The 23166-nt window shown below is 41.1% G+C and overlaps 1 protein-coding gene across 6 annotated transcripts in view; it reads left to right on the top strand.

The window, feature by feature from the left end:
* TLN2 (talin 2) overlaps positions 1 to 23166 on the top strand; it is a 484588-nt gene that overhangs the window by 260581 nt on the left and 200841 nt on the right. For all 6 annotated transcript variants that reach the window (XM_066274650.1, XM_066274649.1, XM_066274645.1 and 3 more), the window contains 3 exons: positions 727 to 879; positions 3453 to 3595; positions 5764 to 5891. In XM_066274650.1, coding sequence (XP_066130747.1) covers positions 727 to 879; positions 3453 to 3595; positions 5764 to 5891 — 424 coding nt within the window. The remainder of the gene's footprint in view (positions 1 to 726; positions 880 to 3452; positions 3596 to 5763; positions 5892 to 23166) is intronic.

Raw genomic sequence — 23166 nt, 5'->3', positions numbered from 1 at the left:
TTTTAATTGCCCACCTCTTCTTTTTCTCATCCCCTTTCACTGCTTGAATGTGTCCTAGTCCCAGGAGAATGTGATCATTCTCTCAACTTGCAAACCCAATGACCCGTATTAAATTTTTCACTAAGTCAAAACTGAGAGTTTGTATTTCCCTTTCAAAAGATAAGGAATTTCTAAATTGAGAATAATGTTTCTGAACTCATATAATTCAGCCCCTCATCGACTGCTGAGAATTCTGTATCTTTGTAAAGATTCATCGGGACAGCCTATCTATGATTGTTACATAGCTTTTCTTCTCGTGACTTCCATTAATCTCCTCAGAGAATACGTCTGTTTCCTTTCCCCATGAAGCCCTTCACATATTTGAAGAAAGGAGCGTGGCGTGTCTTAGTGACTCTTCGTTCAAAGGAAGCCCAGTTCCCTCGGTTACTTCTTGTTTGATGTTGTCTTGCCTTATTCTGCATGATCTCTCCTTTGTACTTTTTTAAAAATTAGGTGGAAGCATTGAACATGACACTTTGAGTACAACTGAACTATCTGAAAATGCTCCCTTTTAGCCAGTTATTTGATACGTACTCCACGGTGCCCCCCCCCCCCCCGCCCACTCCTCTGGGAAGGCCTCCTTCTGCCCTTTGCCACCGGGGCTGCCTTGGATGTTACGGGACCCACGTGGGAAAGGGAGATAGCAGTGTGTAATCACAGATAATATATCCTGACTTATGTTTTTAGGAATAACCAACTACGAAGAATACTCTCTAATCCAAGAAACAATTGAAGAAAAGAAAGAGGAAGGGACGGGTACGCTAAAAAAAGACAGGACACTCTTACGAGACGAGAGGAAAATGGAGAAGTTGAAGGCTAAGCTTCACACGGACGATGACTGTGAGTGTCTGGGGAGGCGTGGTGGGGGAATGTGGTTTTGCCCAGCCTCATTCTCCTCCCCGTCATCTGTGACCCAGGGCGGGGTGTGTGGTGGGGTTGTTTGTTTTACTTGTGTTTATTTCATCTGTAAATATTTTGGTCTGTGCCACTAAAAGATTGAGACAAAAAAAAAACGGGGGGGGGGGACTGAAATGCCGTTTCTCATAGAAAAAAGTAATCTCTTAACTATCAAATATACAAACCATGTTTACATATTTTTCTGTTGCCTTCTAAAAAAATTTTTTCAACAGTTTGTTTGAATGAACTGGGGTCCAAATGTTGAATGATATGCTGCTTACCTCTTTTAGTCTTGAGGACTTCCCTTCATCTTTTCAATTTTTTTTTTCTTTCAAATTTTTAGGGGCAAGGCCCTGGCCGGTTGGCTCAGTGGTAGAGCGTCAGCCTGGCGTGCAGGAGTCCTGGGTTTGATTCCCGGCCAGGGCACACAGGAGAAGCGCCCATCTGCTTCTCCACTCCTTCCCCTCTCCTTCCTTTCTGTCTCTCTCTTCCCCTCCGCAGCCAAAGCTCCATTGGAGCAAAGTTGGCCCGGGCGCTGAGGATGGCTTTGTGGCCTCTGCCTCAGGTGCTAGAATGGCTCTGGTTGCAACAGAGCAACGTCCCAGATGGGCAGAGCATTGCCCCCTGGTGGGCGTGCCGGGTGGATCCCGGTCGGGCATATGCGGGAGTCTGTCTGACTGCCTCCCCGTTTCCAACTTCAGAAAAATAAAAATATAAATAAATAAATAAATAAATAAATAAATAAATAAAATTTTTAGGGGCAAGAAACCAGACTGTTACTGTATAGAGTTTTTCATAATCTAGATTTTGTTGATTACATAGCTATGGTGTCATTTAACATGTTCTTCTGTCCCTTCTAATTGTTAAGATCTGGAGGCTTGATTAGATTCATGTGTACATATATTTAAAAAAAAAAAAAGACTCCTTTGCCTGACCTGTGGTGGCGCAGTGGATAAAGCATTGAACTAGAATGCTGGAGGTCACTGGTTCAAAAACCCTGACTGGGTTTGCCTGGTCAAGGCACCTGTGGGAAGCCACTACTACAAGTGATGCTTCCTTCTTCTCCTCTCTCTCTCTCTCTCTCTCTCTCTCTCTCTCTCTCTCTCTCCCTTCTCTAAAAAAATCAATAAGTAAATTAAAAAAAAGACTCCTTCATATGTGATGTTGTGTACAGTAAGTCCTTATTTAACATCATCGATAGGTTCCTGAGACTTTAAGTGAAATGAAATATAATGAAACCAATTTTATTGTAGCCAGTTGGTATAAACAAAGACCTGTATACCATCATGAAGTTGTATCTAACTGTCTCCTTTTTTGTGATGTTAACAGCCATTAATGACCACTGCCTAGATACATTATCTCCTTAGGGGTACAAATGGTAATGTAATTCTATCAGAGGAATCTGATTTTCCATGGCCACACAGTTAATATTTGGAAAAGCCATTATGTACTGCCTGTGTGTCCCCTAAGGCTGTGCTGTGCGCACCTGGCTGCCTGACACCCTCCACCCCTCACGGGATCTTGCTTTGTGTACAGGTCACTTAGACCTTCCCAACATCTTTCTTTCATTATTCTCGCTCTTGCTGCTGCATTGGGACAATGTCATCATTGTCATTATGTTTATTGATCTTCAATGGGACTTTCATTTCCTCTGATCTTTTCTCCATTCTCTGTGTGTGTGTGTGTGTGTGTGTATGCTTGCACTTTATTTGATTTCCATTTGTATACTTCTTTCCAAGTGAGACTTGAGTCAACATATCCCAAAGATTTTTATAACGTGCATAATACTCTCTTAGGTACTATGGGAGATGAGGTCAGTCCAACACATTCCCTGTGCTAAAGTGGCTTATACTCTAGTGAGGCTTGTAATAAATACTTACAATGTATATATGTTAAGCCCAGGGAGGACTGTGGGAATGAGAGCTGTGGAAAGGACAAAGGAGTGTTCTATTCTTATGCACCTTGATGTCAGCCCAGCGTTCTCTGAATGAGTGAGATTCAAGCTGGGCCATGGTCAGGGTTCTGTCATTCCCCTACCTAGTGTCCCCTCCCGCCTATTACTTTCATTTTTCTCTTTTCTGTGTTGGGTTGGAGGCAACTCATTATGCTCAAAGCTTATAAATTATATCACCTGATAAGGCCAAAGTATCCACTTTTGACTTAAAGGAAAATGCTAACTTGGTTGTCTTGGCATAGAACACTAATTTCTTTCTTTTAACCCCCAGAGAGAAGTGGCATATTATAAATTCATTATAAATTCATTGTGGGGCTTTAACTAAGGTAAAGAATGGCTGGGAATTTTCTCTCATTTCCTTTCAATGTGTCATATGGTATGTGATGGCATACATGAAGTTATTTTGCAAAGTTAAAAATGCACAGTTCTAATATAAGAAACAACTAGAGCTGAGTATCAGCGCTATAGAAATCCGCATCTGTATTATGCTGCCATTTTGATGAATCGCCAAACTAAGAGGAGACACAAACACGGCTCTTTTATCTGTGTTGTTGTGTTGCAGTAAATTGGCTGGATCACAGCCGAACATTCAGAGAACAAGGAGTTGATGAAAACGAAACGTTGCTGCTTAGACGGAAGTTTTTTTACTCGGATCAGAATGTGGACTCGAGAGACCCCGTGCAGCTGAACTTGCTTTATGTTCAGGTACCGTATTTGATGCTCAGACATTGAGGTTGGTGAGAATTCAGGGAGCCCCTGGCTGTGGCTTGTGCGGAGCAGGAGTGGGGCTCTGGCTTCCCTCATGTGGAAGGCATGCCTTTCCGGGGGGCGCTGCTTCAGGCTTCCTCACACGTGTTTGGCTGGAGTGCAGGTTGACCTTTGACATGAGCTGATGGTCATCTAGAGGAGAGCCCTTATTTGGCCTTCCAGATCAGGACCTGGTGGCTGGTACCCCCTCTCTCTGCTTGGCTTTGTGGCACTGAACTGGCTCACCCCTTGAAATGCTCTAAAGCTTTCTTAGCTAATAACATCTTAGAGTATAAGCCAGGGGTCTTTTTGGCTGAGAGAGCCATGAACACCACATATTTTGAAATGTAATTCTGTGAGAGCCATACAACGACCCGTGTACCTTACGCATTATCCAATAAAAATTTGGTGTTGTCCCGGAGGACAGCTGTGATTGGCTCCAGCTACCTGCAACCATGAACATGAGCGATAGGAAATGAATAGATTGTAATACATGAGAATGTTTTATATTTTTAACGTTATTATTTTTTTTAATTAAAGATTTGTCCGCGAGCCAGATGCAGCCATCAAAAGAGCCACATCTGGCTCGCGAGCCATAGGTTCCTGACCCCAATAAGCAAATACTGGTTAGAAAATCAGTACTTCTCATTAGCTGAACAATATTGTCTCAATACCTTTTTTCTTCACTATTAACTAATTGTTTAAACTCAGACAAAGTCCTTTAACTTACCTGAGTTGCACTTCCCCTGGTGTGTAAGGTGTGAGCTTTCCACTAGATCAGGCGTCCCCCAACTACGGCCTGCAGACCACATGCGGCCCCCTGAGGCCATTTATCTGGCCCCTGCTGCACTTCCAGAAGGGGCACCTCTTTCATTGGTGGTCAGTGAAAGGAGCACTGTATGTGGCGGCCCTCCAATGGTCTGAGGGACAGTGAACTGGCCCCCTGTGTAAAAAGTTTGGGGACTCCTGCACTAGATGGTCCCCAAGCTTTCTTTTGGCTCAAGGAAAACATCCCTCTGTCTTCCTTTCTCATTTCTTTTATTCTTTCCTTTCCTCCTTCCTTTTGCTGTCCTTCTATTTGTCTACCTATGTGCCCACAGGGAAAAGTACAGCCACAGCCCCACCTGTGTTTATAAAGTGTCATTAGAACACAGCTTGTCTGTTACCATGTTGCACATCGGCCAGTCCCCTCATGTATCACATTACTGTTTACTGTGGTGGCTCTCCTGTTCCTATGGAAGAATTCAGTAGTTGTGGCAGAGAGAGCGTGGCACACGTGTGTGATGTGTTGACTGCCTGGCCTTTTACAGGAAAAGTTTGCCGGTTCCTTAGTTCATGGATGAAAGAGGGTTATGGAAGGAGAGCTGGGAGGAGAGAGGCTGAAAGGTGAGAAGGAAGGGAGATAGGGCAAAAAGACGGTGCCTGCTTAAGGTTCAGAGCCATAGCTTAGCATGCCCATCTGAGAGAGGTCTGGAGGTCATGTAATGGGGAAAGGAAATAAAGAAAGAAAAGGAATACATAGTAACAGCTGTGATGGGTCAGGAACTGAGAGAACTTCCGACATAGTGAGTGTTTGCTTCTAAGCTTGTGTGTTTGCTTCCCATTTCCCCTCCATGTCTGCAGTATCGAGTTCTTGTGTCTGACTGCCTCTCTCCTCCTTCATTCTTACTTATCTTCGGGGGAGGGGGGGTTTGGGTTGATTTTACCTCTAGATAATTCTTCTGTTCACTGTATGATTGAGGGTTGTAGAAAGCATATTGTCTTTCTTCCCCCCCCCCCCTTTATGAACCTGGTCATTTGTGAAGGATTTCTCTTTGCCTTTATTTTTCATGATCTACTTCTACCTTCTGAGGTTACACTCACGTTTTAGTTTTAATACACTGGTCACTGCTATAGGCAATTTTGGGAAAAGACTGTTTTCTTTTCGCCTTAACCCTACTGTGCTCCAGTCACCCACAGTGTCCTAACAGCGTCGCTGTGGGCCGGCTGGCACAAACCTCGCTGCACGAGGCAGGCTTCCTTAGGAACAGGAGCGTGTCAGTCAGGAGCAGGGATGTGGCAACGGGCAGAAAGTGTCGTTCCCCCACCATGCTCCTGATGCTTTTTGCTTCCTCTTGTGTTTTCAGGCTCGAGATGATATCCTGAACGGCTCCCACCCAGTCTCCTTCGAGAAAGCTTGTGACTTTGGTGGATTTCAAGCGCAGATACAGTTTGGACCTCACGTGGAGCATAAACACAAACCTGGATTCCTAGAGTAAGTGATCTTTTTGGTTTTCTTTTTTCTTTTCACTACTTATTTTTTGAGCTAGCTCTGTAAAACGCACTCTGTCACTCACTTCAGTCAATTGCGAGATGGTTAGCTTTTACTCGGTTGAGTGTATGATCAAGTTTGTAGACCTCAGGGAAAGCAAGCAGCCTGGAAATGCAGCGTTGGGCTGACTGTGAAGGTTGTGCTGCAGGTTCAGCAGCCTGTGATTCCCTCTCGACCACCGCACACAGAGCTGTAGTATCTCGCCTGTCCTAAAATAGCTCAGCTGAATAACTCACTTCCTCCATCTCCTGAAACCTCTGCCCATTAGAACATTCCTTCTTCATGCCAGGCCAAATATTGTCATTTAAAAAAATATATTTTTAAGATTCCTATATGAGAAAAGCGTAGTATAGAAGATAGAGCCTCACATTCTTTATCAGTTTCTGAAAGGATAATCAGCACATTAAATACTTCTCCAGTCTTTTCACCCTCTGGTCTTTGGTTCTTCTTTATACAAGGATGGGGGTTTTTTTCCTTCTGGTTCGAAGATGGGAGAAAAAGTGAATCCTACAGATTCATTCCAGCCCCATAGAACATGGGCATCAGGGTTAGTTTCCTAGAAATACCCGGGAGGACAAGCACAGCCACACCGTGGCTGCTGTTTGAGGCGCTCTTCCCCTCTGTTTAGATTGGGCTTTTTCAAATTATATTTGAAAAATATAATTATATATTTTTCCCAAAGGTTTTGTGTGTTTCTAACTCTGGTCACATCCCTTTATCACCCTCTCCCCTTTTCTGTTTCTCTTCTGCTTCCTCCTAGGGCAGATGAAACATTTGGCCGAGCCAAAAAGAAATCACTTCAGAGAGTCTTGACATGATTAATATCATGATTTCACCTAGAATGCAACTTGTAGAGGCTTTGGAAGTGGGGATCTGAGCTGTGCTGAGTGGGGGTGGATGGGTGTCAGGTTTCCTGCAGGATGTGCCGCATGAGATGTGTTGAGTAGGTCATCCATTGTACTGTGTCCAAGTGGATTGAGGGGAGAGGAAAACATAAATGTTCATTTGCCCTTGACTCTACTTTCACTTTAGTGGAAAGTAATAGGGTCCAGTATATGCCCTATAGTAAGAGGAAAACCTGACTTTTCTTCTGATGTCAGAGAATGCCTGACCAATGTACTTTTTGGTCTAAATGGGTCGTTAAAAAAGATAAAAACAAAAAACTCTACCCTTGGATTAATGAATCCCAGGAAGTCTTTCCAAAGCGGTGCTTTTTCCTACAATATACTCTGCGGTGACCTTGAGAATGGCTTTGAGCAGGTCCGTCATTTCTTTTGTTCTATATTCACCAGATGAGTCATATGGCCAAGTGCTCCTCGGAGCTCATTTGTACCCGGTGGGTCTGGCTTCCTTCCTGCAGGAGCCGCGGGAAGCCTGCCATGCTCTCTGTTCTGTGACACCCCAGACGCTGTATGAAAGGCCATGTGCACACCATCTTTTAGAACTTTTGTATTCTCACATTCTAACCTCACAGCTGGCTCCTCAGCTACATTTAGATCGTGAAGTATGTCAGATACTGTGGATTATGGCCATGGACATTGATAAACACCAAGAACTCATTAGGCCCTGGAGAAAACAACATCTTTTGTTTCTTTGAATGATTGACGGAGAGCAGGAGAAAATGGAGAAAAGATTTATGAACCCCAAATTTTTAACTATGATGCTTGCCTATTTTTAGATTTTGTTAACTGTAAGCCTGTTGTGGCCCTGGTGAGAAAGGTGATCTAAATGTAGCCATTCTTGGGGTGCCTAAAATGATGATGCTACCCCAGTCATTTCATTAATGCCTTTTCTTTAGACTTGGGACAGCTAGTTCTCAGTGTATTTTATGTGATACCTGTGGAAACGGAGTCCCCAAGGGGAGTGGCTTGTTCAGCTACACAGAGTTTTGTTTTGTTCTGTTTTTCTGCAAGGCACTTCTGACTACTCTTGTCATTTATAAAGGAAACCCTACTTTCAAAATTGTTCCTGTCACGGGTCACCCACTATGGAGCAAAATTAAGAAAGTACTTTAAAATGTGATTACAAGGTCCTTTGGGTTTTTTTCTGAGTGTCACTGGTTGTACCAACTACATTATAGCAAATGTTTTTGTACCACTGACTATTTGTGCAGGGGTTACAAACACTATGGAGCATTGCTATTGCTCTCACAGGGTCTTCTGCAACTTCTAGGCCTGTTGAATGCTGCAGACCAACACTCCATTAAAGATGTCCCTTCTCATAATAATCTGAAGGTAGCCAAAGTGAAGCAATTGTATTTAGTCAGTTTTCTTATTTCTAAGATGAAAATGTGAAATTTGTGCCTCTAGTGGTATATGTATTCTTACTAAGATTACAAATCAAAACAAGCGTATTGTGCCTGGTGATAATTATTTTTCCTTATGAATTTGATTTTTTCATTAGACCAAATTTAGTGTAGGTAATGGGGCATTTCATCTAATGTGGATATTTAATTGTGTACATTATTGAGCACACCACACAGGTAGAACTCCCTGACAATGTTCGTCTCCTTTTAATTAAAACTAAACAGCGAGGCCACATTTCCCCAAATGTATATTGGATCATTGGAGCCTGTTCAGGGGTAATATGCCTGGGCTTCCCTGGCGAATGGCTGGGCCGTGTTTGCCAGGCTTTATATATTTCTCTATCTAGCATTCATAGGTACTATCTTCTTGAATAATTCAGAGTTAAAAAAAAAAAGAAGGTTGGACTAGTCAGAGAGCCAGCCTGAAATGCATCCAGATCGAGATTTTACCCACGTGACTTTTGAATGAAAGGGATAGTTAAAGCGAGTACATTTCTCTTCGAGGTTTTGAAAATTTGTTTAGCAGTTTTGCTCAGAGTCAGCATCATACTATGAGGTTCTTTTCCTCCTATCTTTAGGCCTTTTTTTTATATATATAAATTTTTTTAAATTTTATTTTATTCATTTTAGAGAGGAGAGAGAGAGAGGAGAGAGAGACAGAGAGAGATAAGGGGGGAGGAGCTGGAAGCATCAACTCCCATATGTGCCTTGACCAGGCAAGCCTGGGGTTTCGAACCGGCGACCTCAGCATTTCCAAGTCGACGCTTTATCCACTGTGCCACCACAGGTCAGGCCTCTTTAGGCCTTTTAATGATTTCTGAACTCGATGACACCTTGTTGAAGGTGTTTATTTAGATAATGAAAATCAGGGACTAAAAGAATTTCTGAATTTTCATGGATTTACGGGTTACTTAGTGTCCCCCGTTGGGTCCAGAGATGGAGAAAATAGGTGCTTGAGAGACAGATAGTGAGCGACAAGGCCCAGGACCAGGGAGCGCTGGAAGCCAGGAAACGGCCCTTCTCCCAACTCCAGTCTGGTGTGCTCTGTCTACATGACAGTTTCATCAGGGCATCTTCAGAGTTCCAGAAAGGGACATCTGCGGGAGCATGAAGCACATGCAGCACAACTCAGTAATCACACATATATTTCGTGCTCTTCTGTGTTTTCAGAAAGCATGCCCCATGGTCTTCTGTAACTGTGGAGGACTCTCAGTGTGTTTTCTCTCTTGCCCAGTGTAGGGAAGCTACAAGGAAATCCGTACTCATTCTCTGCTCTTCCTGAGCCTGCAGTCTGTTGGCAAGTAAACACGTGACACTGTTATTATGGAGAGCCAAAGCTTGGCTCTGAGTTCAGCAAGGTCTAACCTTTACCTGTGTCTTGAACGCAGGATGGTTTATTTAGGATTTTAAAAAGTTGTAGTGCAGGCTATGGGGACTACTATGAATTGCTTCTAGAGATGTGGCAAGAATTTGGTACAGAAAGCAGTGTCGACCAATGAATTGGCAAAATAGAAAGTACATGTGGTAAAGAAGAATTAGTTGTTAAAATGGCAACAAGAAAACCTATTATGATAATGACTAACTTCAGGCCCCTTTAAAACATAGTGGAAAACTTTAAGAAATGAGTTCAAGAAGAGTTGAAGCCTTCTATGGACCTTAATGTATCAAAGATTTGATGTACTGGTAAAATTTAGACCTTAAATCAAGTATATGCGATAAAACTAAAGATAGTTCCAGGTGATGGGTACAGTGTGTTTACTGTATAATTCTTTCAACATTGTGAGTGTTTAGAGTTTCCATAATAAAATCTTGGGGAAAGATTGGTAGCCTAAAAGAATAGAAAGATACTGTGTAACTTCCAAACTAGTTGGGGGGGGGGGGGATGTGGAGAAGAAATACAAACAATACAAACAACTTGACCAATATAATAGTTGTATACAGAGGATTATGGGACCAACACAAGAAAAGGCGTGGGAAAATAGAATATACAAAATAAGATAGACACACTGCTGACTATATTAGACATCATAACAAAACAATTGATCCTTGAACAACATGGGTTTGAACTGCACGGGTCTACCTCCATGTGGATTTTTTTCAACAGAAAACAGTCAGCCCTTTGTATCTGCAGGTTTCACATCATGGATTCAACCAACCTTAAATCAAAAAGGTTAATTTTTTCCCCATTCCCAACCATGGATCAAAAGTGCTGATGTTTACCTGCAATTAGTTGAATCCACAGATATGAAGGACTGATTGTAGTTAAGTTTTGGGGGAGTCAAAAGTTGTATGTGGATTTTCGACTTCACAGTGGTCAACTCCTTTAACACCTGCATTATTCCAGGGTCAACTGTATAAATAAATAAACAAGTTCTCAGATTGGATGGAATTAATTCCAGCTCTATACTATTTCTAAAAGACATACTTAAAATTTAAGGACAGAAGAAAGTTTAAAGTAAAGGCATAAAAAAATGATGCACCAGAAAAATAAATAAAAGCAAGAGAAATGATATTTAATGTCACACAAAATAGATTTGTGATGCAAAGCATAAGTGGAGACAGCAAAGGTCATTATAAAGATAGAAGGACTGACTGATTCAACAGGCTGATCTAGTAATTGTACACCTGCATGCAGCTAATATTACATTAAGGTATATATATAAAAAGAGAATAGACACTATTACACAAAGAATTTTGGATACACAATTTTAGTGGAATAATTTAACATACCTCCCTCAGGGAGTAATAAGTAGAATAAGATCAAAATAGAATAAAGAGCCCTGGCCGGTTGGCTCAGCGGTATAGTGTCGACCTAGCGTGCGGAGGACCAGGGTTCGATTCCTGGCCAGGGCACACAGGAGAAGCGCCCATTTGCTTCTCCACCCCTCCCCCTCTCCTTCCTCTCTGTCTCTCTCTTCCCCTCCCGCAGCCAAGGCTCCATTGGAGCAAAGATGGCCCAGGCGCTGGGGATGGCTCCTTGGCCTCTGCCCCAGGCGCTAGAGTGGCTCTGGTCGCAACATGGCGATGCCCAGGATGGGCAGAGCATCGCCCCCTGGTGGGCAGAGCGTCGCCCATGGTGGGCGTGCCGGGTGGATCCCGGTCGGGCACATGTGGGAGTCTGTCTGACTGTTTCTCCCTGTTTCCAGCTTCAGAAAAATGCAAAAAAAAAAAAAAAATAGAATAAAGAAAATATTTTAGTCAAGAGAAAGTAACAAAATACAAATCATAGGATTAACAGAAAAGCTGCTGCTTTGAAGAAATCAATAAAATATGTAAATATTTGATAGGTTTGATAAAAAGCAGCAAAAGAAGAGAAAAGCAAAAGTAAACATTAGTTATGAAAATGGAGCAGAACTTCAGATAGAGATTTTTTTTTATAATAGAAGAATGAAGTGAAAATTTAAAGCCAAAAATATGTGAAAATCTAGGTAAAATGGATAATTAGAAAATCTGGATAGATCTATAATCTTGAAATTGCCTTCTTAGTTAAAAAATGCTAAATCAAAAAACTAAAACAAGACTGACCAGGCAGTGGCACACTGGATAGAGCGTAGGTACTGGGACGCCGAGGACCCAGGTTCGAGACCCTGAGGTCGCCAGCTTGAGCACGGGCTCATCTAGTTTGAGCAAAGCTCACCAGCTTGAGCCCAAGGTCACTGGCTTGAGCAAGGGGTCACTCAGTCTGCTGAAAGCCCTCAGTCAAAGCACATATGAGAGAGCAATCAATGAACAACTAAGGTGTCGCAGTGTGCAACGAAAAACTAATGATTGATGCTTCTCATCTCTTCATTCCTGTCTGTCTGTCCCTGTCTATCCCTCTTTCTGACTGTTTCTCTGTCTCTGTAAAAAACAACAACAACAACAAAAAAAACCCAAAAAAACTAAAACAAGGCCCAGGTTATTTCAGATAATATGAATATCTCACTAACACTAACAAAAATTTAATATGGATTAGTCAAGGCTCAAGAATGACCAAGGCTAATTGAAATTACATGGAAGACTCACACAACTACCCCAATTTTTTGCAAAGCTATTGTGAAAACACTATTATTGATGTAGAGTAGTAAAAGAGTCCTAAAGGTTGATAAGCCTACCTTTATTAAACTTTTACAATATTATTCAAAAGACATCACCCACTTAAGGATGAAGCTTCAGACTGGAAGAAGAAATTTGCATATTTGCAAAGCATACTACAAAGATCAAATTAATATTCAGAAAATATTCAAAAGGGAAAAATCTTCTAAGAAAGAGATCACCCAGGGTAGTATTAGGTGCTTTAAAGAGGTAGATATTCAACTGACTTATAAAGATGTAGAAAAATATTCGGTCTCAGAAATAATCTGAAAAGCAAAATCAGTAAGAATATAGTTTTTCATATCCAGCAGGTGGGCACAAATTTAAGTGAATGAAAACACCAAAGTACTTTACAGAAGAAACAAAACATTTCAGAATGACTGTTGAATGTGAAAATATAAAGAGAAACAGTGTATTGTTTATAGATACAAGGTGATGTGGGAACATAAAATAACACGTTGGAACTAACTTTAAGAAAGTGACTACGAGGATGACGTCAGAGTAATGGCGGAGTAGGAAGCGATACCGATAAATCTCCCCCAAAACTCAACAAGATCTTCAACCAGAAACAGAAAAACCTATACTTGGAGCTTCCAGATTCTTCGCAATACACCCAAAGGTATGATTGAGTGAAAAATTGGCTAAATATATAACCAAACCCCGAAGGAAATAGGGAGTAAGAAATGCTCCGCCTTCCTCACTAACCTAAACAGGGCGGCTTTCTCTGGTAACTGTGAATATAGAAACTGAGGCGGGCAAAGGGGGTGAATAGATCCAGGCCGCCGCAGCAAAAACGGCCGAACCAGGCTGTGGCTCAGAGATCCAAGCCGAGGAAAATCTGATCCTGTGGCAACCCGGGCAATACAAGCTAACACTCGCGCCAAACCCAAACAAAGAAAGACAAGCGGAGCGGCCATTTTACCCGGTCTCCTGGTCGGTGCGCAGTTAGTGGAAGAGAGATTTCTTCCTAAGCCGCGGAAGTGGGTGCCCGTGTTGCCCCACGGAGAGGCAGGGTCAGAGGCCTTTCTGTGGGCTGAGGGCAGAGTCTCTGGGCAGCCCCAGCGCCCTGGGAAAGCCACGCGCGGGAGGGAGTGAGAGCTACTTCCAACGGTGGAGATTTTCCGTGCTGGTGAGGGTTTTACTCAGAGGGAACCGCGGCGGGCCTCATATCCTGGTGTGCGCGCGCAGATAAGGAGTGAGCGATTCCTCCGAGTGCCTCGGCAGTGCGCGCCCGTGTTATCGCACAGAGGGGCAGAGTCAGGGGCCTTTGTGTGGGCCAAAGCGGAATCTCGGGCCGCCCCAGCGCCTTGCAAAAGCCGCACACGGGGACGGAGCGAGACTCAATTCCAACGCTGCAACTTTTCCCTGCGGTTGGGGGTTTCACTCAGAGCGTGAGACTGCTGGCCGGATATCCTGGTTGCAGACAGTGAGTGAGAGTTTCCTCCAAGCGCCCCGGAAGTGGGCGCCCGCTTGTGTTACCGGACAGAGTGGCAGAGCCAGTGGTCTTTGAGTGGGCGGAAAGCCCGCCTGATTATGCTAGCAGCTCTGACTGACTGAGCCTTACCCAGAGCCCTGTGCTGAGTGGAAATAGAGTGGGGAGTTGCCAGCAATTTGAGCCTCTTACTATCCAGGCAGAGGCAGCAGCAACCCCATACCTGGACTATCAGGCTACTAATTGAGGAAGGAAAGACTAGGAGAAAGGCTCCAGGAACACGGACTCTCTCACTGTCGGAGCCTATAAATGCTAATGAGCCTCAACTCCCAACGAGAATAAAGCATAATACATGACATTGCCATAGAGACTTATCAACTGCAAACCTCTACCTGAGCGTGCCAAAGGGGCAGAACCCGGGGTACAGAGTCACCGACCAGGAAGAGGGAGAGAAAAGAAAAAGCAAGAAGATAACCTCTCAAAATCAAGAATAATCTGCAGACTTTATAACCTATCCCATTTTATTATATTTGTTCGTTTGTTTCTCTTATCTTCATTCTTGAGACTTTTTTTTCCTCCTCCAATTTGGCCGATTAACTCTCTACCGGTCTTACTCTCTCCTCTCCTTGAACTACACTACCCATAAGTGTTACATCTCCCATTATCATTTCTCTTCTCTTCCTTTCTCTCTATGAGGGTTGCACTCCAAAACCCTTAACTCTTTCTCTCTCTCTCCTTTCTTTTTTCTTCTTTTAGTGGTTCCCTCTTTTTTTCTCTCTCTCTCTTTCTTTTCTCCCTCTATATTAGTTTCTTCCTTTCTCCTTTACATCTCCTCTCATTCAAACCTCAATAACAAACAAATTATCTTATCTGGGACTCAAACCTATGTTTGTGGCATTTTGGGGGGTTTTTACTTCACCTTTTTAACTCACTAGCAGTGCTCCCATCCCTGGCTCTCCATATTATCTAGTTCTTGTTCCACTAAATACAATAGTAAGTTTTTAATTTGTCCCCCCATTTTTCCATTTTCCTCTTATTCCTCTCATCATAACTCTTAGAAAACCAACACCTAAAAGCAAATCATTTTATTCTTGACCCAAATTTTTTCCTTATTTGCTTTTTGTGGGTCCATACGCTCTTTTTTTTTTCTTTTTTCTTTTTTTTTTTTTTTTTCTTTTCCTTTTTTTTTTTTTTTTTTTCTTTCTCTCTTTTTTGCCCCTTTATTACTTTTCCCCAATTCAGGCCCTCCATCACAGGCATTGTTTGTTATAACTCACAGTCCACCACAAGATTTTCTCAAGAAAGAGGGGAGAGGAGAGGAGAGGAAAAAAAGAGGGGGGGAATAATTTCCTTTTTTTAAAAATTTTTATTTTATTTTATTTTTCTTTATTGCATTATTAATTTTTTTTAAAAAAACAACTCTTTTCGATTTGTTATTTTTTTATTTTTTTTTAACTTTTTATTCTTTATTAAATCTCATTAATACTATCAACAAAACCACCCTCAGATGCCATTAAGGAAGAGAAAATCGAATATCATGGATACAAAAGAAAGAGAGGTAACACAGATAGATGAGGAAAAATCTATGGAGAAAAAATTTAATATATTGGAAACCTTGGAGCTAAATGACAGAGAATTCAAGATAGAAATCCTAAAAATCCTCCGAGATATACAAGAAAACACAGAAAGGCAATATAGGGAGCTCAGAAAACAACTCCATGAACACAAAGAATATATGTCCAAGGAAATTGAAACTATAAAAACAAATCAAACAGAGATGAAAAACTCAATTCACGAGCTGAAAAACGAAGTAACAAGCTTAGCTAATAGAACAGGTCAGATAGAAGAGAGGATTAGTGAAATAGAAGACAAGCAACTTGAGGCACAACAGAGAGAAGAAGAAAGAGACTCAAAAATTTAAAAAAATGAGATAGCCCTACAAGAATTATCTGACTCCATCAAAAAGAATAACATAAGAATAATAGGTATATCAGAGGGAGAAGAGAGAGAAAATGGAATGGAGAACATACTTAAACAAATAATTGATGAGAACTTCCCAAGCCTGTGGAAAGAACTAAAGCCTCAAGTTCAAGAAGCAAACAGAACTCCAAGTTTTCTTAACCCCAACAAACCTACTCCAAGGCATATCATAATGAAATTGACACAAACCAACAGCAAAGAAAAAATTCTCAAGGCAGCCAGGGAAAAGAAGAATACAACATATAAAGGAAGGCCCATTAGATTATCATCAGATTTCTCAGCAGAAACTCTACAAGCTAGAAGAGAGTGGACCCCAATATTTAAAGTCCTGAAAGAGAGGAACTTTCAGCCACGAATACTATACCCATCAAAGCTATCCTTCAAATACGAAGGAGAAATAAAAACATTCACAGATACAGAAAAGATGAGGGAATTTATCATCAGAAAACCCCCACTCCAGGAATTACTAAAGGGGGTTCTCCAATCAGATACAAAGAACAAAAAAAAAACAGAGCCACAAGTAAAAGCTCCAAGAAGAACACAATAAAACCAAATTTAAACTGTGACAACAACAAAAAGAAAGAGGGGGAGAAGACGGAGATTAACAGTAGCAAAGGACGATGGAGTGCAAAAGTACTCACAAAATAGTTCGCTACAATGAACAGGGTAGGGACCCTTTTCATTACTCAAAGGTAACCACCATTGAAAAAACCACCACAGAAGCACATGAGATAAAAAAGATAGCAACAGAGGAAAGATGTATGGAATACAACCAAATAAAAACAAAAGATAGAAAAACGAAAGAGAAGGATCAAACAAGACACAAAACTAACATAAAGCAAGATATAAAATGGCAATAGGGAACTCACAAGTATCAATAATTACACTAAATGTAAATGGATTAAACTCACCAATAAAAAGGCACAGAGTAGCAGAATGGATTAAAAAAGAAAATCCAACTGTATGCTGCCTACAGGAAACTCATCTAAGTAACAAGGATAAAAACAAATTCAAAGTGAAAGGCTGGAAAACAATACTCCAAGCAAATAACATCCAAAAAAAAGCAGGTGTAGCAATACTCATATCGGATAATGCTGACTACAAGACAGGAAAAGTACTTAGAGACAAAAATGGCCATTTCATAATGGCTAAGGGGACACTGAATCAAGAAGACATAACAATTCTTAATATATATGCACCAAACCAAGGAGCACCAAAATATATAAGACAGCTACTTATTGATCTTAAAACAAAAACTGACAAAAATACAATCATACTTGGAGACCTCAATACACCGCTGACGGTTCTAGATCGGTCATCCAAACAGAGAATCAACAAAGACATAGTGGCCTTAAACAAAACACTAGAGCACCTGGATATGATAGACATCTACAGGACATTTCATCCCAAAGTGACTGAGTATACATTTTTCTCCAGTGTACATGGATCATTCTCAAGAATTGACCATATGTTGGGCCACAAAAACAATATCAGCAAATTCAGAAAAATTGAAGTTGTACCAAGCATATTTTCTGATCATAAAGCCTTGAAACTAGAATTCAACTGCAAAAAAGAGGAAAAAAGTCCCACAAAAATGTGGAAACTAAACAACATACTTTTAAAAAATGAATGGGTCAAAGAAGAAATAAGTGCAGAGATCAAAAGATATATACAGACTAATGAAAATGACAATACGACATATCAGAATCTATGGGATGCAGCAAAAGCAGTGATAAGAGGGAAGTTCATATCACTTCAGGCATATATGAACAAACAAGAGAGAGCCCAAGTGAACCACTTAACTTCCCACCTTAAGGAACTAGAAAAAGAAGAACAAAGACAACCCAAAACCAGCCGAAGAAAGGAGATAATAAAAATCAGAGCAGAAATAAATGAATTAGAGAACAGAAAAACTATAGAACAAGGAGCTGGTTCTTTGAAAAGATCAACAAAATTGACAAACCCTTGGCAAGACTTACCAAGGAAAAAAGAGAAAGAACTCATATAAACAAAATCCAAAATGAAAGAGGAGAAATCACCACGGACACCGTAGCTATACAAAGAATTATTGTAGAATACTATGAAAAACTTTATGCCACTAAATTCAACAACCTAGAAGAAATGGATAAATTCCTAGAACAATACAACCTTCCTAGACTGAGTCAAGAAGAAGCAGAAAGCCTAAACAGACCTATCAGTAGAGAAGAAATAGAAAAAAACCATTAAAAACCTCCCCAAAAATAAAAGTCCAGGCCCTGACGGCTATACCAGCGAATTTTATCAAACATTCAAAGAAGACTTGGTTCCTATTCTACTCAAAGTCTTCCAAAAAATTGAAGAAGAAGCAATACTTCCAAACACATTTTATGAGGCCAACATAACCCTCATACCAAAACCAGGCAAGGATGGCACAAAAAAAGAAAACTACAGACCAATATCTCTAATGAATACAGATGCTAAAATACTAAACAAAATACTAGCAAATCGAATACAACAACATATTAAAAAAATAATACATCATGATCAAGTGGGATTCATCCCAGAATCTCAAGGATGGTTCAACATACGTAAAACGGTTAATGTAATACACCATATCAACAAAACAAAGAACAAAAACCACATGATCTTATCAATAGACGCAGAAAAGGCTTTCGATAAAATACAACACAATTTTATGTTTAAGACTCTCAACAAAATGGGTATAGAAGGAAAATATCTCAACATGATAAAGGCCATATATGATAAACCATCAGCTAACATCATATTAAATGGCACTAAACTGAAGGCTTTCCCCCTTAAATCAGGAACAAGACAGGGTTGTCCACTCTCTCCACTCTTATTTAATGTGGTACTAGAGGTTCTAGCCAGAGCAATCAGACAAGACAAAGGAATAAAAGGCATCCATATCGGAAAAGAAGTAGTAAAGGTATCACTTTTTGCAGATGATATGATCCTATACATCGAAAACCCCAAAGAATCCACAAAAAGACTACTAGAAACAATAAGCCAATACAGTAAGGTCGCAGGATACAAAATTAACATACAGAAGTCAATAGCCTTTCTATATGCCAACAATGAAACAACTGAGAAGGAACTCAAAAGAATAATCCCCTTCACGATTGCAACAAAAAAAATAAAATACTTAGGAATAAACATAACAAAGAATGTAAAGGACTTATATAATGAAAACTATAAACCATTGTTAAGGGAAATCGAAAAAGATATAATGAGATGGAAGAATATACCTTGTTCTTGGCTAGGAAGAATAAATATAATCAAGATGGCTATATTACCCAAAGCAATATACAAATTTAATGCAATTCCCATCAAAATCCCAATGACATTTTTTAAAGAAATAGAGCAAAAAATCATCAGATTTATATGGAACTATAAAAAACCCCGAATAGCCAAAGCAATCCTAAAGAAAAAGAATGAAGCTGGGGGCATAACAATACCTGACTTCAAACTCTATTATAGGGCCACGACAATCAAAACAGCATGGTATTGGCAGAAAAATAGACACTCAGACCAATGGAACAGAATAGAAAGTCCAGAAATAAAACCACATATATATAGTCAAATAATTTTTGATAAAGGGGCCAACAACACACAATGGAGAAAAGAAAGCCTCTTCAATAAATGGTGCTGGGAAAACTGGAAAGCCACATGCAAAAGAATGAAACTGGACTACAGTCTCTCCCCCTGTACAAAAATTAACTCAAAATGGATCAAAGATCTAAACATAAGACCTGAAACAATTAAGTACATAGAAGAAGACATAGGTACTCAACTCATGGACCTGGGTTTTAAAGAGCATTTTATGAATTTGACTCCAATGGCAAGAGAAGTGAAGGCAAAAATTAATGAATGGGACTACATCAGACTAAGAAGTTTTTGCTCAGCAAGGGAAACTGATAACAAAATAAACAGAAAGCCAACTAAATGGGAAATGATATTTTCAAACAACAGCTCAGATAAGGGCCTAATATCCAAAATATACAAAGAACTCATAAAACTCAACAACAAACAAACAAACAATCCAATAAAAAAAAATGGGAAGAGGATATGAATAGACACTTCTCCCAGGAAGAAATACAAATGGCCAACAGATATATGAAAAGATGCTCATCTTCTTTAGCTATTAGAGAAATGCAAATCAAAACGGCAATGAGATACTACCTCACACCTGTTCGATTAGCTGTTATTAGCATGTCAGGTAATAGCAAATGTTGGAGAGGCTGTGGAGAAAAAGGAACCCTCATACACTGTTGGTGGGAATGTAAAGTAGTACAACCATTATGGAAGAAAGTATGGTGGTTCCTCAAAAAACTGAAAATAGAACTACCTTATGACCCAGCAATCCCTCTACTGGGTATATATCCCCAAAACTCAGAAACATTGATACGTAAAGACACATGCAGCCCCATGTTTATTGCAGCATTGTTCACAGTGGCCAGGACATGGAAACAACCAAAAACCCCATCAATAGATGACTGGATAAAGAAGATGTGGCACATATACACTATGGAATACTACTCAGCCATAAGAAATGATGACTTCGGAACATTTACAGCAAAATGGTGGGATCTTGATAACATGATACGAAGCGAAATAAGTAAATCAGAAAAAAACAGGAACTGTATTATTCCATACGTAGGTGGGACATAATAGTGAAACTAAGAAACATTGATAAGAGTGTGGTGGTTACGGGGGGGAGGGGGGAATGGGAGAGGGATAGGGGGTGGGAGGGGCACAAAGAAAACAAGATAGAAGGTGACAGAGGATAATCTGACTTTGGGTGGTGGGTATGCAACATAATTGAACGACAAGATAACCTGGACTTGTTATCTTTGAATATATGTATCCTGATTTATTGATGTCACCCCATTAAAAAAATAAAATTATAAAAAAAAAAAAAAAAAAAAAAAAAAAAAAGAAAGTGACTACCATTAGGGAGAGGGAGAAGGATGGTATAGGACTTCAGCTAAATTTGTAACCTCTATTCCGTAAAAACAGAGCGGGAGCAATCATAAAACAAATATCACAACATGGTAACATTATTTTTATCCTTGGTGATAGGTATATAAACTATGAGGTGTAAATTTTCTGTATGTTTCAAAATGTTTGCACAATTAACATTAAAAAAAGTTATGATAGTCTATGTGAGGTAATAAAAGCTTGTATCCAACTTAAGTTAGATATTTAATATGTGGCAAAGACAAAATTAATAGGCATTGGTGGTCAGATAAAAAGGTTCCATGACTCTATGCTGCAGGGTAAATGGTCCAGTGGTTGGGTGCAGGCGGGTAGGTCACAGACTGAGGAAACTTGTCATCCTTGATTGTCGTAGCCCCCCATACTGTTTGCATGTTCCTCAGTATTCTACTGAGAACACAGAGCAACCCAGGGTGTGAATCTCTGTTGAGGAAGAATTTCAAATAGACTTGGAAATGTTTCCCTTCAAACTCAAGATAATTTTACGGTCAACGAGCTAAGCCTTCAGCACAGTAGGAAGTCTGAAGTCAGTTTTTCTCTTGGCATATGCTCAAACACATATTCCTCCTTTGGGCTTCTGTGTGTTTGTGTCAGAATAATTTGGCCAGAGTCTGGCTTCAAACTCACCAAGAAGCATTTCTGCTTTTGTTCTTCACCAGTGCTGGCTTACCTCCTGTTTCTCACCACTGCTCACCCACTAGTTTCTTTATTGTTTGCACCCAGAGCTTCTATCAGTTTGTGGAGGTGATGTCTATTTGGTGGTTCTGGCAGCAGCCTGCTAAGGTTGGTGCCTACCTCTCTAACTACTTCCACACTCCAGAACTTTCAAACCAGGAACCTCTGAATGTGTCCAGCCCTGAGCCATCTCTGCACCTCTAGGCAGAGTCCCTTCCTCACACCAAAAGGGCATTAGAGGCCCTGGCTGGTTGGCTCAGTGGTAGAGCATCGGCCTGGCGTGCAGGAGTCCCGGGTTCAATTCCCGGCCAGGGCACACAGGAGAAGTGCCCATCTGCTTCTCCACCCCCCCCCCCTCCTCTCTGTCTCTCTCTTCCCCTCCTGCAGCCAAGGCTCCATTGGAGCAAAGATGGCCCGGGCGTTGGGGATGGCTCCTTGGCCTCTGCCCCAGGCGCTAGAGTGGCTCTGGTCGCGACAGAGCGACGCCCCGGAGGGGCAGAGCATCGCCCCCTGGTGGGTGTGCCGGGTAGATCCTGGTCAGGTGCATGCTCAGGAGTCTGTCTGACTGCCTCCCCATTTCCAGCTTCCGAAAATTAAAAAAAGAAGAAGAAGAAAAAAAAAAAGGGCATTGGAACTGGTTCTTTGGGACCGAGAGAGCTCCTCAAACCCTATCCTGTGCTTCTCCCATGCCATCCTCTCTCTCCTCTTCTTCCCACCCTAAGTGTTTTCCAACTCAACCAAAACTTCTTCCACTTATGTCATCCTGTCAGTTAACCACCAGGATTTAGTAAACCAATACTCTCAGTCACAAAGACATTTTCATATTTGACCCAAGTGTGTGTGATTCCATCATTGGAGCCTTCAGCGCACTGTGCTGTTGCTTCTCCAGCTTGACCAAACATCAGAACCAGGGGCTTGTTCAAACACGCTGCTGGCCTCACTCCAGAGCCCCTTGAGTCAGCCGGCTGCTGGTGCTGGGATCACTCTTTGAGAACCTTATGTGATATCAAATTTGTTATTTTTAGCCATTTGGTGATTCAAGATAAAGGTTAGACTCAGGAAACCTGGGTGTTCCAGTGTCTTTTGGGTGAGACTATCTCTTCTACACACTCCATCTCCCACCGCCTTCACTTCTCCACCCTGTGCTGAGTGGACACTATGGCCTTGTATGTGAGTGTTGATGCCCTCGCTCCTCAGGAATGAGGGGATTGTTTTTGGTTCATATCAGTAATAACGCTCCTCGGTAGGAATCCTCTATTCTTTTTATATGATAAAACCAGCTTAGAGAGATGGTGACTTGCCCAAGATCAGGCAACTAATTACACGGTAGCAACTCCAGGACAGATGAGAGGCAGTGAACATTTCCCAAAATTGTAGTTTTAGGGCACCTCTTTTGGAATTACTTGTATCAATAGAAGCAGCTTATATTTTATACAAGAAAAGGAGGTTTTGGTGAACATCTAGATTTGAATTCATACCTCACTCCCCCAAGTGTGTTTATTAAATTTCCCTTCCGTAATTCAATGGCCTTTTGGCATTCCTTAGAAATTGCTGCCACCATGATCATTATCATTATTTGATTGGGTATTTCTGTTGTTTTATTTCTCTTTGTCTGAAGGTTCTGAAATACTGCTCACATGTTATGTCTTTTGACTCTAAGGTATCTTGGAGGGACCTGGGGTGGTAAGTGGCTAAGAGCATCATCTCTAGAGCTTGCAGATGAGGCTTAAGTTGTTGGCTGTGATTGCAGGCAAATT

This window comes from Saccopteryx bilineata, chromosome 4, assembly GCF_036850765.1.
Source record: "Saccopteryx bilineata isolate mSacBil1 chromosome 4, mSacBil1_pri_phased_curated, whole genome shotgun sequence".
NCBI lineage: Eukaryota > Metazoa > Chordata > Mammalia > Chiroptera > Emballonuridae > Saccopteryx > Saccopteryx bilineata.
This window is presented reverse-complemented; position numbering and strand designations above follow the sequence as displayed.